Source organism: Sinocyclocheilus rhinocerous, unplaced genomic scaffold, assembly GCF_001515625.1.
Source record: "Sinocyclocheilus rhinocerous isolate Xijiao unplaced genomic scaffold, SAMN03320098_v1.1 scaffold931, whole genome shotgun sequence".
In the NCBI taxonomy this organism is placed as follows: Eukaryota; Metazoa; Chordata; class Actinopteri; order Cypriniformes; family Cyprinidae; genus Sinocyclocheilus; species Sinocyclocheilus rhinocerous.
In genome coordinates this window covers 214306-229843 of record NW_015657104.1, presented here as the reverse complement: position 1 = coordinate 229843, position 15538 = coordinate 214306, and the positions used below count along the sequence as shown (strand labels likewise).

The following is a 15538-nucleotide window of genomic DNA, read 5'->3' as shown; positions in this document are numbered from 1 at the left end:
GAATCTGAAAAACCTCACATTTTATTTTTAAATCACTGAAACTGCATGCAGAAAAAGCCTGAAAGTAGGTCACATTTGACATGTTTCTAGAAAAGCATAATCTTGTGTATCTGAGAGGCAAAATCAGAATAAAACCCTTGGTGAATTCCCAAAGAAATGAAAACAAAGCTGCTTGTAACTGTTACAGTAAAGAATCTTGAGAGCTGCCTGGCCTGTGTTGAAGGTAAAAGCCTCAAATGAAATACAGAGTACAGTTTTAGATATTTGGTGGAAGTTAACATGAAATCTGCTTAAAGAAAGCTTAAATTGTTTAAGCTAGAATCCCAAAAATAGCTGGATTAGACATTAGTATGTTCACTTTGACATGAGAGTGTATTACAATAGGTACAGCACAATCTGAGTAGATGGTCAGAGCCTCAGTGAATAATGAATTTTCATCTCATGACTTTGCACAGAAAAATGTAATAGCTTTCTCAGTCAACTGTGCACATAAACAAGAATGAGACCACGATGGCTGGAGTGATTTTAATCAGAAATATATTAGATTGGAGGATAAAAAACAAACAAACTAAAAACTGAGATATGGACGCAAGATTCATATCTCATATGTCCATGAGATATATAGGTGACACTATGTAATAACTTTCATATCTTTTTATATAATACATTTTTAAACAATACATTATGCCTATATAATTATTAAAAGATAATTTGTTAATATAGATTACATTATACATGAATGTAATATTCAGAATTTTATATACAGTATGCTGTAGTTCAGAAGTTTGGGGTTAGTAAGAGTTTAATTTATCTAAAATATTTATCAATAAATTAATACTTTTATTTAGCAAGGGCATATTAAATAGATGGTGACAGTAAAGACATTTATGATTTTACAAAAGATTTCTATTTAACATAAATGCTGTTGAATCCTGGAAAAATATATATCACGGTTTCCACAAATGTATGAAGCAGCACAACTGTTTACAACGTTGATTATAATAATAATTAAAACAAACAAATCAGCATATTAGAATGATATCTGAAGGATCATGTGACACTGAAGACTGAAGAAATGGCTGCTGAAAATTCTGCTTTGCCGTCACTGGAATAAATTACATTTTAAAATATATTAAATCTATTAAAAAAGAAAAGATAAAGCATTAGAGACGAAGAGACTTCTTTCAGAAACATTAAAAAAATCTTACCGATCCCAAACCTTTGGACGATAGTATACAGATATATATATATATATATATATTGTTTATAACTTCATTTATGAAAGTTATTATAAAGTGTTACCAAAAAATACATTGTAACAGGCAGTTTAGTCATAATAAATCTTAAAATACAGAAATATTCAGATTGTGTTTCTCAAGAGCGAGGCTATGCCAGTTTACATAGGGCTGTTGTGATTGATTAGACGCCCTTCACTGTCTTGACAATTTGTTGAAGGGCGAAATCTGATTCCTGTCTTAGACATTAAGATAAACAACTCATATTTACAGACTCCCTGTGATTTCCATCTTCTGAATTTAGCGAGAATGTTTTTCCCCCTTCACAGTTGAGTCACAGATATATCGTGACAGACAATGTGAAGGTCCTACAGCTCTCCATGACAACAGCATAAATTGCACTTTTTATTCTAGTTTAGTTTTTTATGTTGCGCTGTAAAAGTTGCTCCCCATATATTGAACGATCCATCTTATCTTGACAGGAAACTGATCATTTTTTTAATGTTGATGCATATATGCAATTTTCACAGACATTTCCACACATTCCAGTTTTATATAAAAAGCAGTAATAAATGCTCTGTGTTGTCAAAGGCTGTAATTCTGTGGCTGTTTGTGTTGACAAATGCTACAACCCAAGTAACTTAATCAAGAACACTTAAGCAGGTACATGTATGGTTATTAAATGCTGAGTGGAAATAATTGCCTCAAGATGTAGAGATACTTAATGAATTTATGTATTACAGTTATGCCTTGTCACATCATCATATGTCTAATAGAAAAGCATGGAAATGTTGTGGGAGACAAAGCTATTGAACCAGGTGATGCAAATGTTACTCTGTATTTGCACATAGATAACATGTAATGTACTCCTCATATAATACTTAAATTAAGAATTGACATTTACAGATTAGAGGTCACTGTAATTGAAATAAGAATTTAGTATAGAGGAAAAAGGAGGAAAAGAACAAGAAGAGGAAAAGAACGAGAAAAAAGTATTTTCTTCTTTTTTTCTTAAAGAGAGTGTCATACAGCCAAGTGTGCTTTGATATCAGAACAGAGACTTCACTTCATAAGGCAATTGTTTTGTGTTGAAGTGTGGGGTTCTTTTTTTTTCTTTTTTTCAAAAAAGTACAAATATGGTTGTTTATCGGTATATATCCAAGAAGCAATGTGAAGCTTTTCACATCTTGAATGAGATGAGCAGTATTTACAAAGCGGCCCACAAACCTCTTCAAAACAATATTGTATGTACTGTAACCTTTTGGTTGCCTTCTCAAAAGAGATTTCAGTGAACCAAAAAAAAAAATTATAATAATAAAGAAATTTCGCCATTCAGTTTGCTTTCATGATTACCTTTTGGTTTAGCCATATCTCTGAATACAAAGGAATTTCTATCCAACATTCTGGCATTTCAGTCCCACATTAAATACAGATATACAGATCTCACAATACAGGATGCGACTCCAGATAAAATAGAAAAGCACAAATTTGAATCTTTGCTGATTGTTATAACCATTGGACCACTGTGCTCAGACACTTTACATCGGAATAGACTTCTTATTATCAATTCTCCGGATTCATCTTGAACATTGACATCACCAAGAATAACTACAACACTAGCACATATGTGCTAAAAAATTGTAGCTATACATTCTCACTTAAAATGTTCCTTTTCATGAATCATGTAGAGGCAGTCCCCATAATCTCAAAAGGAACACTTACTCAAAGACAATAAGTAGCTTGACTGTAGGCTAGCTCCAACAAAGTTTTCCCAGCAAGGGAATATTCTGGCAACTTACAGCTTCTAAGGTACGCTTCTGTATCAGTTACAATCAAAAATTCTGTTTCTTACAGTTGCTGCCCAAAGGAAGAGAATTCAAAGACAATCTCATCCACAAACATTTACACGCACACTGACAATATATTTCTTTTCCCTTTTTCTCTCATCACATTTACAAATACATTCTCACAGGCTGGCAAAAATGAGCGACAGAGGCTCATTTGAGCTAGCTGCACAGCTGGCTGAGTTCTGGCTCAGTGTAGTTGGGGAGCTTGGCATTGAAACTCTGGAGCGCCTCCCGTATGCGGGCCACCTCGCTGGATGAAAACTTGAGCCTGTGCCGCAGCAGGCAGGAGAAGAGGTCCAGCGGCTGGGCTCCTGGCGGAGAGAGCCGATTAATGCGGTCCCTCATCTCCAGAAGCATCAGGAAGGCCGCATCCTGCGAGCCCTGCGTGTACGGGTAGTCCAACTGCAAGATCAGGTCCTTGATCCCCTCTGGATCAAAGTGCATGCTGTAGCCAAAGACCTTCAGGCTGTTGATTTTCATGTAGCCCAGGTTGGCCGAATGGTCATCCAGGTCCAGTGGCTCATAAAAAAGCGTCTCATTGACGGTGGGATCGTCTGTGATTATGCGACTGCGCAGGTAAATGTGCACCGTTTCGAAAAAGGACTTCCACTTGCTGCCAAGAGCTAGGGTCCAATTATAGCACTGGAGCGAGGCATCCAATTTAGTTCTTTCCCAGTCTGGGAAGTCCTGCTGGTTGATGGGCATAAACCAGCTCTCAGAGTGGCTGCCCCCGAAGGGGTTGACATAGATTGCAGGCACGGGTTCCAGCGTGCTGTTCTTGGTGGAACAGATCTGGAAAGAGATCCCCATCAGCATGTGGATAAGGTTGGACTTGTTCTTGTTGCTCTTGAGGGTGAGCAGCATGCGCTTTCTCCACGCCGGGTTGAACCAGCTGCCCAGACGCACATCATTGCTGATGTAGATGGCGTGGACCTCCATGCGGCTGTCGAGCCTTTGGAGGAGGTGACGCATTTCTGCGTCCGGCATGTCAAAGTCAAAGTTGACGTAGTGGTCCAAAGAGTTGGCAATGTTGGGGCGACAGAATCCCATATGGAGGATGCTGCCTGGGAGGCATGTGCCACAGCGGGTGATGTTGTCTGGGGCGCAGGACGAGCAGAGGGTCCCCTCACCCACCTTACATGGCACGTTGCCCTGGCAGACAGTACGTTGCTCTGCGGCGCAGATGCAGCCATGCATTTCCTCAGAGAAGGTGCCGTACACACCATGCTCACTGCAGTACAACAGAGATGGAGCTTTGTTGAGCCAAAAACCCAGAGTCCTGCAAGGAAGAAGGTGATAATTACAGACAAGATTAGTTCCTGAAAAAATTACAGGCTTGGCTTTACTAAATGAAAATTAAATCGAAATAAATCTGGGCTTCGTTGACATGAAAAATTGTTCACTAACATGTTAAAATTGTTAAGTCAAGACTTGACATCGGCCTTATTTTCTTTGTGGTAAATGAGGCATTAATTTCCTCTTGCTGATTGATACGAATATTAATCGAGTGCTGATGGCCCATTCTTTGACAAATGCAAATTGTTCTTAACCAGTAGAGGACGTGAGTCTTAAAAGCCTTTGGGAATGCGTGTGAGGAGGCGGTGCATTCTTTTTATTCTCTTTCATCCAATTTAGCGAGAGACAAGTCACTTAAATAAATGCTCCAACTCCATGGGCTCTCCATTATCTTCCTACTCACTTCACAACTGTTGACGCATACTTAATGCCATGCATACATACATAAAATGCCCTTTCTGTTGGCTGCCTCCCTGTGGGATTTCATTTCATCAGGCTTCCTTTTGTCCTGGACTCTTGAGTTTATTAATAACCTTATAAATCCAATAATGTAACATGTACTTCTTGTTCAGGAGAGCTTTTGATGTCAAGATGCGATTCAGGAAAAAAAAACAAAAAAAACATTGATTTTCGTGCATTTGTGTCTGCAATGTTAGCGGACAGATTAGATATCCCCCTATCAATGCTTGTTGTAAGTCATTGAAAATGCGATGGCAGTGAATGACGTCAAATCTGGTGGACACTTTTCCGGGTCAGTACGTACAGTATACCTTAGGTTGTGTAAATGCAGATATCAGATATGGGTCACTTTTAAAAGAAGATGTAAACTGGTTGTCAAAAAAATTTGGATATAGTCAACAAATCAGAATTGGGCATCAAGACATGCAGTGTAAATGTGGCCTAAATCAATAATTCTCAATAAATTCAACCTATTAATATCCCACAGCCTCATTCCTCATCTCTTTTTTCAGATATCTGACAACTGTTTGTTTTCAGAATCAAAAACCAAATAATTGTCCTTTAAGAACAACAGCTGGACCATGAAATAGTGCATCTTTATTGCCTCTAAGCCATGCTCTAAATAAACCATACAATTTGGTATATATTGAGAGAGAACCTACCAACAGCCTTATAGACACAGATCCACAAAGACAAATGTATAAAGGCTAAAGTATTTGTTTAAAATATTTCTAGATCAATAGATTAAAGGAATAGTTCATCTAAAAATAAAAATTATGTCATCATTTACTCAGCCTGGAATGCAAAACAAGATATTCTGAAGAACTGTTTTTGTCTGGAAAATAAAAGTTAATGGGGTCCAAAATGCTGTACCCCATATACTATCCTTGCATGGACAGAAATAGCATGAGAGTGAGTAAATTATGGAAGTTTCAGTTTTTGGATGAACTAACCGTTTAATCAAAAGTTTCTAAAACTCACATTGTATATGCTACCCTACGTGTTTTGCAATGAATGTGGAAAAAAAAAAAGATCATATGGCCTTGTACCTTTCTCTAGGCAGGCTGATCTTTGGCTGTGTAGGACAGCGCTTGCTGAGAGTGAAGAGTTTGCGCACTATCTTGATGGCTTTTCCCAGCACCACTTTAGTGCTCGCCTCCAGCAGACCATAACGTCTCTGCAGGACCAGATCTGACGTCCAGAACTTTAAGACGGCAGAGGTGTTTAAAAAATGATCCGTTGGCAATTTCTTGAGAAAGGCCTTGAACTCATCTGAAAAACAGAAGGAGAGTGAGAAAAGTTTATCGTAATCGTGTTAATTAGGGGTGTTGTGATATACCCGTATTGGCAATAACCATGACATTTCAAAATGAATGTCACACAGCGCTAAACTCTCACTCTCACTTGTCTTAATAGAACATTAGCGACTAATATTTAATCTCTTAATAGATCAATAGCGACTAATATTAAATCTCTTAATAGAACAATAGAGACTGATATTTAATCTCTTAATAGAACAATAGGACTGATATTTTAATCTCTTAATAGGAGAATAGGACTAATATTTTAATCTCTTAATAGAACTATACGACTGGGAGAGGTTGGAATGGAAGATACAGTTTGTGTGGACAGGTGTCTTATACACCTAACGAGCTGACATTAGGAGTAACTTCTTAAAGTGACAGGACTAATCTGTGTTCCACATAACCAGTCTGTGGGAGCCAGAATTCCTACCCTACGTGTTTTGCAATGAATGTGGAAAAAAAAAAAGATCATATGGCCTTGTACCTTTCTCTAGGCAGGCTGATCTTTGGCTGTGTAGGACAGCGCTTGCTGAGAGTGAAGAGTTTGCGCACTATCTTGATGGCTTTTCCCAGCACCACTTTAGTGCTCGCCTCCAGCAGACCATAACGTCTCTGCAGGACCAGATCTGACGTCCAGAACTTTAAGACGGCAGAGGTGTTTAAAAAATGATCCGTTGGCAATTTCTTGAGAAAGGCCTTGAACTCATCTGAAAAACAGAAGGAGAGTGAGAAAAGTTACTATGGTTATTATTACTGTGAAACCTTGGAGAAGGTGAATGAACTATATTGACCTGTAATGAGTTTCAAATCTAAGAGATGAGAGAACATGGTTTATGATACGAGTACATGAGTTATTGAGCGACTCAGTGTGGGTGTTGTAGGAAAAATACAGCAGAGGCAATAACGTTAATCATATGACATAAGTACATGTCACCTAACTATATAGCAGCAATTTAAAGTGAGGTTCTATTTAAACTTTGACAATAATTGTGCACTGCAATTGATCACGATTTGAAATAAGGACAAGCTAATTTGTCTTCCGCACACACAGTTTAGTTATAGAAAAACTCATACTTCTTAATAGAATTTCCCAATAACTTCCATTGCAAAATGTCATACAAGCTAGAAACAGCGACTCATTAGGGAAATTATCAAATACGAATCATCTCGAAATGTTTTCGGGCCACTTAAAAAGACATTAGCATCCCTCAAAAACTGAGAGAAATGAAGACATTTGCGTAGCACTGAGGAGACGAGCACCAATCCCCCATTGTAAAGCCATGGAGAAAGAGCTCTATTGGTGTCACAGGGCATTACAATGTGCAGTGATCCTGTGAGCGCTGAGCCCAGAGGCTCCTGCACACAAGACTAAAATCACAGAGATAACATTAGCATTGGCTCATACTGTCAGTTAAGCTGAGTTTTATCTCAGACTCCCTCTTTCTTCTTCTTTTCCCCTGTCATTTTGTCTAAACATGTGTCTCTGTTTGACTCTGACAGCAGAAGAAAAGCCTACAGTGACCAATGTCACAACATAATTGTATTACAATTATCAGGGAGGTCTGGAAGTGCATAATCATGTTGTTTGCTAATGTGATGTTGACTATATAAAACTAATAATGATAAGTGCGTGTTGAACCTATATAATGAAAGCATTTCCACTGCACAGATTCATTTAAAAAATGTACATAAATATATGGCATATGTTTTTTTTAGTTATTCAGTGAGAAAAAATAAAATAAATAAATAAATAAAAAGGTAATCGTTTTTATCTTGAGTTTATATCTAGCAATTCTGATTTATTATATATATATATATATATATATATATAGAGAGAGAGAGAGTTATTCAATAAATGTTATTAAACAAACAAACAAACAAAACAAACACACTTATTATAAGAGACAACTTACAATAACAGTTCTTTCTGATATTGGTTGTTTCAAATAAGTTCCCAACTGATTAACTCAGGTAATAAGTCATAAAAGTATAAGGAGAGAGGAAAATGTGATTTCAGCATGAATTAATGAAATAGTTATAGTGCAGGCAAAGCACCACCAACCGCTGCCATGTAAGGAGGAGGGAGGAGCGTGGGGTTGACAGTGGGTCTTTGCTGAGTGAAGTGGAAAATCAACCTCAGCCTCAGAAACATCACTAAAATGCCATCATTCTGACCTAGATTTCCTTGTCTGCTTGCCTCTCGGTCTCTCCTTGTATATCTGGATTTTTTGGTTGGCATTCTGAGTCTATACGTTAAAGTAAACCTACCATAAAAATGACAGACCCTTCATTTTTTGTAAGTGGGCAAACTTACAAAATCAGCAGGGGATCAAATAAATATTTTCCCCACTGTAACGTTATCGTGTTAATTAGCGGTGTTGTGATATGATGTGATATCAAAATTAAAAAGCACACGCCAAACTCTCACATGTAACATGTTTCATCCATACTCAATGGCGGAGGGCACCCTTGTACAGAAAGTCCAATAGCGAGACTCACAGGAGTAATAAAACAAATGACTTTCCAGGAAATCCCCTATATGGACAAAGGCATCCAACTATCGCTGTAGCTCAGGGGTCAGCAACCAATGGCACGCGTGCCAGAGAGATAATCACTGGCATGTGACCAATAGGAAAAACTGCGTACATTTGAGGTAATCAGTCCTCATAGTCACACAGCCCATTAGGAGCTATAAATACTATTGAAGTGTAAGAATTAACCTGTGCTAGTCTAAATATGTGCGTGGTTAACAGCGCTTGTCAATGTCAAAGTAATTGAGATGGCTAATCAAATCAAAGTAGGCGGGGTTTACTGTTCACAGAAAACTGAGCGCAAATGCCAGCGCGAAGCGTCAGTTCAACGTTGAATAGAGATGGAAGATGGAAATTTTGCAATTTGAATACAGTGCAGATGGGAATGTTTGACTGATGAAACGTGAAGAGAATCAGCATCAGTATATGGTTTATCTGTGTTCCTCAAGCCATCCTGGATATTTTTCATAAGGATAATGTAATACTAATCAAAGTCATTTATAAATATAAACAAATGACTTCAGGTATTCAGTTTAGTCATTTTGTTTTGCACTGTCAAATGTAATGTCAGTCAATAACATTTCATTTTACAGTAACTGTATTCGGATGATTCTTACATCTGAATAGATGCTTTATCATTCCCTGAATCAGATCTGCAGCACATTTGCTTTCATTACGTGACAACAAAAGCAAGCATTTAATATGTACATGTATATTTCAAACATAACCTCGAGGGGCTGAGATCAGGGTTGTGGTATGCTAATGTAACCCAATAAAACCATAGCAGTTCATTCTCTACCCGATCATAACCTGCCGTCCCTTTCCCACATACCGGCGTAAAATGTAGCCATACGCAGCAGTGCTTTTATGAGATTTTCTCACTCCCTCTCTCTCTTTTTCACTCTACCTTCCTTCTTTTGCCTTCCACTGTTTACAGTCGAATCTCTCCCCTTTTATCTTTTCCCCATCTTTTTATCTCCTCCTTTATCTCACATTCTGCTGGAGATCTCATTATTCACAGCACATTTACAATTTGAACTTTTCTCCCCTTTTCTGCCTTATTCTGGCATTTATGACTTTATGTTCCAATTTATGGACTATATAGCCCTTCCTAAAAATGTCAGATGGAATGATGAGGTTATTTTCCTCAAAACAAATTCTCATTTTGTACATTAGTACTTTCCATGAACAAGGAGAAAAGGGAAATTACTGCTGTCTATGCACGTTCAAGAACATAATGGCATTCATGCTCATTATATAGTGCGGTCCAAATGTCAGAGACCATCTTGATAATATGGGATTCAAGTCAAATTTAAACCTAAAAGTAAACAAAGACTTTGAATTTTGAACATTTTTTTAAACAAATAAATGTTATGATGATGTTTAAAATGTCAAATGAATATAATAAATATTTAATCAAATAACTAAATTAGTGACATTGTGTGGCCTTCTTTGTTCATATTAACTTTTATATGCAACCAAACACAATCCTCAAATGTATTTGTACAGAAAATTCCCTCTGTTGGGAAAGTTAGTTGTATGTACATGGTGAGTTCACTCTTACCATGAAACAACAAAATCCCCTTCTTGGGATCATTGTAAAAGAGAAGAACACTTTGACATTTACACTGTGCCATACAGTTATTTCTTATATTGCGTCCTGTGTTGCATCTCCACTTGGTATGGACTTTGAAAACTACAAAGACAGCTGGAGGAAAAGGAATCAATAACGTCTGCTGATGTAACTATAACTATAAACTACAAAACTCAGTCAAGATGAGAAAGACTTCCTTTCACACAATGCCGAAATTATTATAACATACAAACAAACAAATTAATAAATGCACAAATGAATGACCAAAAACCATACAAACAAACAAACGAATGAACAGATGAAACCAGATCTAGTTGTCCAACAGGAAAATTGACAAGGACTATATCTCAGTAACTATAAGGTTTTCACTCACAAGTCCAAACATTTAGTAATCATTGTATTTGTTTGTCAAAACAACACTCTGATATTGCTTTTACATGCTTACATTGCTTTTTACATGCATTGTTTTATGGTTTAAATTTTGCTTTACTCGGAGGTTTAATTGCACGTTTTATTCCCCATTTGGCAAAAGGTGAAATTAACTATAGTATAAAGTTTTTTTTTTTTTGCCTACATAGAAATTGATATGGAAGCCCGTTTCAGCCACTGAATAAAAAAAAAAAAGGTAATTGCGACTTTTTATCTCACAATTCTGACTTTTTTTTCACAGAATTGTGAGATATAAACTCGCAATTGCGAGTTATAAAGGCAGAATTGCGAGATATAAAGTCAGAATTATGACTTTTTTTTCTCAGAATTGCGTGATATAAACTCACAATTGCGAGCTATAAAGTTAGAATTGTGAGATATAAAGTCACAATTGCAAGATAAAAACTCGCAATTCTCGCTTTTTTTCTCGCAATTGCGAGTTTATATCTCGCAATTCCCACTATTTTTCTCAGAATTGCGAGTTTATATCTCACAATTCTGACTTTATAACTCGATATTGCGAGTTTATATCTCACAATTCTGAGAAAAAAAGGCAGAATTGCGAGATATAAACTCGCAATTGTGTGTGTTTATATCTCGCCGTTATGACTTTATTTCTCAGAATTGCGACTTTGTCTCGCAATTGCGAGTTTATATCACGCAATTCTGACTTTATTTCTCAGAATTGGGAGTTTATATCTCTCAATTATGAAAAAAAAGTTAGAATTGCGAGTTTGTATCACGCAATTCTGAGAAAAAAAGTCAGAATTGTGAGATAAAAAGTCGCAATTACCTCTTTTATTTTTTTATTCAGTGGCGGAAACGGGCTTCCATAAATTGACTATATAGAAACTGACTAAAAAATAAACCCATCCAGAGAAATATTCAAGAGAATAAAAAGTGTGACAACTACCCTAGGTTTCCTCTACAATAATCTCACAGGAAAAATCATGAAGACAACAGAACTAGCAAATCCCCAACAGAGTTTTTCTTAGAAAGCCATACGACGTACTTGAAAATAAAACTCTTTTCCTCTAGTTAAAATACACAAACCCGATGCAATTTTTTGTGTTCTCCTTTATTTCAGATGTTCCGTTTCAAAGTGCCTCTTAGACTTAGACAGCTAAATGTGTTCATTTTGTGCATAAAGCTGCAGTGATCTGCCTTTTTTGTGCGTCAGACAGCTAACCGAGCCAAGCGTCCCTGCAGGTACGGCCTGATGTTTTGTAATTATAAGCAAACCATCAGTGCGATGCAAACTATTCACAAGTAGATGCACTGAGGAACTTTAACTTTTGATATCAGGCTGAAAGCAGATGCAGGCAATGTTGCTGAAATTACCTATTATAACATGGCCTTATATTTTTTTCATCAGATGCAAATGGGCTGACAAATTCATTATACCTATAATGAACTGTTTTGCATCTAAATAGCAAAAGAAACAACTATCAGCCCCAAACTCCACAGAAGTTCCATTTAATGCAAAGCGAAATACAAGTTGTGTGGAGTTTTTTTTACTAGTTTACAGTGTTTTGAAATACTCAAACTGTATAAAATTCAATTATTAATCAGGACAGAGAAGATAAAAAAGATCAAGGATGTACCCTCTACCCTTCAGATTAATATTATTATTGTGATTTCTTCCGGTTTTTTTTTTATAATTTTTTTTTTTCACAGAGAAAGCAGGACACCTGTACGATATATTCAAATGAGCACTTTTCCCTCTTCATGGGAAAAAGTGGTCGTGTTATCTTTGCACACCCTGTAGAACCTCTATATGTCTTTTATATCTCCAAGTGGAATGTGATTTTAAAGCCGGTGAAAATTTGGTGGCTCCCAGAGGACAGGGCATAATTCACAGATTGATCAAGTAACGGCGGGGTGGCTGAATTACGGCTTGTCAGGAGAAGCTGTCTGGTGGCAGGGTCCTGATTAGACATTTCTCGCAGTGTTAGAACGAAATGAAGGATATTCGCTCTGTTAATCAGTCAACCCTGCTCTTTTTTTCCCCGAACATTAATACAGAATTGAGTTTTCCCTGTAATTATGCAAGAAGACATTTGTGACACGAACAAGACACCGTTTAAAGTCTGTGGAGGGAACTGAGGTATTGAAATAAACCTGGCAGTGAAACAATGACAGATTTTCATGGACTCACCGACTTAACACATCTCCAATGACAACCACATACGTATGTGTTGTTACATTTCCAGGCATCGGCCCAAGCCTTTGAATCATCCTTCTTTATTACTGACAAACAAAAGTTTGTTTTGTAAGTATACAATGTATGAGCACACAGTGAGTGCGCTGTGTGGTTACACTTTTAGCTCACTGTGACATACACATTGTGACCACACCATGAGAATCGTGTGAGCTCATGGTGACATCATTGTGAGATCAAATTGTTGACTGGGTAATCTTGTCAACAAAATTACTGCAAATTTTTTCCTTTCAAACCATTTAAATGCAAACACTTCCCTGCTCACGTGCTAAATTACAGACAAAAAAACTTCATTAACGAACATATTTTGTCAACAAAGAAGGAGAACATAAAAATGGGGCATCAGGATGACAATTAATCTGCACTATTTAAATTAAAATAAACGGTTAACAAATATATGACGAGAAAAAAACACACCAAGATATTAAAATGCAACAATTAAAAAATTTAAATAAAATGTAATGATGATAAAAATAATAATAATTATTATTATTTAAATCATGTATAATGTTATTTCAGGAGCTCAGGCTTTCACAACACTTTTCACTTGTGAATTTGTGTTTGGTTTAATTTTACACTTTCTGTGTAACTAAAATGTTATACTATACTAAAATTAGATGCAATTTTAGTCAGACTAAAATTTACTAAAAGATGAAACTATGACTCAAACTCAGAAAAAAATAACACTGGATAAAGGTTTGTGCGTGTATTCAACATAAAAAATTTAAAATGTTTTCATGCTACAAAGAAAAAGACAAGGAATGCTATGCAACATCTTTCTTTAAATGCTAAACAAGAAACACAAAGCCAGGAATGCCATCATAATGCATAGATGGTAACCTGTTGAAAGAGTCTGTATCTTTTAGAATAAGAATGAACTGTCACAGGAGCTTGTCTGTGATAAAATATTGTTTCCTCCATTCCTGCTGTCATCAGAGCTCCAAAGCAGTCACTGAAATATACTCCTCACTCCCTTTCGCTGTTGCTGGAACCCTGAGCCATAAATATAGAGCCTCTTTGTCTTGGTGCTGTGCACTGCAATCTCTGCTTATGGTACTCTGGTGGGTGCTTTCAGCAAGGCCAAGTTGTGTTGTTGAGGTCTTAGCCTCCAAAAACTCATAAAGGAGATCAATTCTAACTAAGACAGTAATTTTTGCCTATCAAAGTCTGGAGAGGAGCATAAAACACTTGAAATGCTCGCTCGTAAGTTGTAAAATATTGGCAGCGGGCATTGTGGCGTGACATATCGTAAATGTATAATTATGTCCGTAGTTGCAAAGTACACTCACAAGAGAGGAAAAAAGAAAAAGATTGGAGGACGAAAAACATGTTTACTGTGGGCTCCATGGTAGAGTATGCCATTCTGCTAAACATATAAGCATGTTTTTTATAGTCGGTTTTAAAGGTTTATGTGCCATGCTATCAAAAGTGACAGATTTCAAAATGCATACATAACCATATTGCAGCTTAGGTATTCTTGGTTTAAGTAAAATGTTCATTTGAATCACCCCATGCTTCTAAGTTAGCAGAAATTATAGTGGTGCTTGTTTTTCTTAATAGGCCATTGCCATGTAGCATATCAGGCCACCGTGTCATTATGAGTTTGAGGTGCACTGAGGCCTGGTCTGAACTTAAATGGGGCAGCAGGATGAATGAATCCCTTAAAACCTAAAACAGGCATCGGTGGGTGGCTGCAGCATATGCATCAAAACCGAATGGACTGTGCTGTCATACAAGCCACTGCCTGCATCATTAAAGCGAGAGAAATGACAATGTGTGACTTCCTCGAGATGATATAAACGCTTGTGAGTTTAGAAAGTAAAGTTAAGTGGCATTTCCCCCCTCTAGGCCGGAGGATAAGTTTGTTGGTACTGTAGTTTGCATGATTCTGTTTAGTTGTAAATTATTGAGGCTCAGCGGGGCTCTGGCTATACTTGGCATCCTCTATGAATTTGGTAATAAGAAATAACATTATTTGGAGCTTTCCTACAGCACAGCAGGAAGACAAGTAAATAATCTCATTTCATTTTCTCAGGTCTCACACAAACTGTACTGTGTTTTCTGCATTCATAAATCCCAACCATTCAACCCTGATACCCAAATTATTGTAAGAAATATTAACAAATATTTTTCTTTAATAATAAGTTTAAAGAGTGTAAATATAAGTTGATTTAATAACTACAAGCCGATATTTGGGCCCAAATTAGCTAACCCCTGATAGCTTAATGTACAGTATATGCTCTTCAGCTCTGCTTCAACAAAAACACAAACAGCATACAAATACAATACAACATTGGGCTTCAACACATAAAAACAATTTATTTATTTTACATTTTGTAATATTTTATTTATTTCAACAAATTATCAGTGAAAGTTGGTGCTAAGTTGTACGAACCTATAATAAAGTTATGTAATTTGTAAATTATCAAATTTTTATCATTTCATAGATTTGGTCTAGTTTATTTTAAGGTTTATTTTCGTTTTAATAAATAATAAATAAATAATGATGTTTGGTATTCCAGGCCATTTTTGTTCATTATTTGTACTATATTCCTGTTTGTATTTTTGTTGAAGAAGAGCTTATTGTCAATTATTGGTGCTCAAAATGAAAAGCTAAAAAAA

General features: G+C 36.5%; 1 protein-coding gene across 1 annotated transcript in view; it reads right to left on the bottom strand.

The window, feature by feature from the left end:
- Positions 1–1914: 1914 nt before the first annotated feature.
- Positions 1915–15538, bottom strand: part of LOC107720848 (BMP/retinoic acid-inducible neural-specific protein 3-like) — an 87926-nt gene continuing 74302 nt past the window's right edge. Inside the window, exons 7-8 of the mRNA XM_016528680.1 lie at positions 6626–6848; positions 1915–4361 (exon numbers count right to left, since the gene is read on the bottom strand). Of these exons, the coding sequence (XP_016384166.1) occupies positions 3242–4361; positions 6626–6848 (1343 nt within the window). The 3' untranslated portion in view covers positions 1915–3241. The remainder of the gene's footprint in view (positions 4362–6625; positions 6849–15538) is intronic.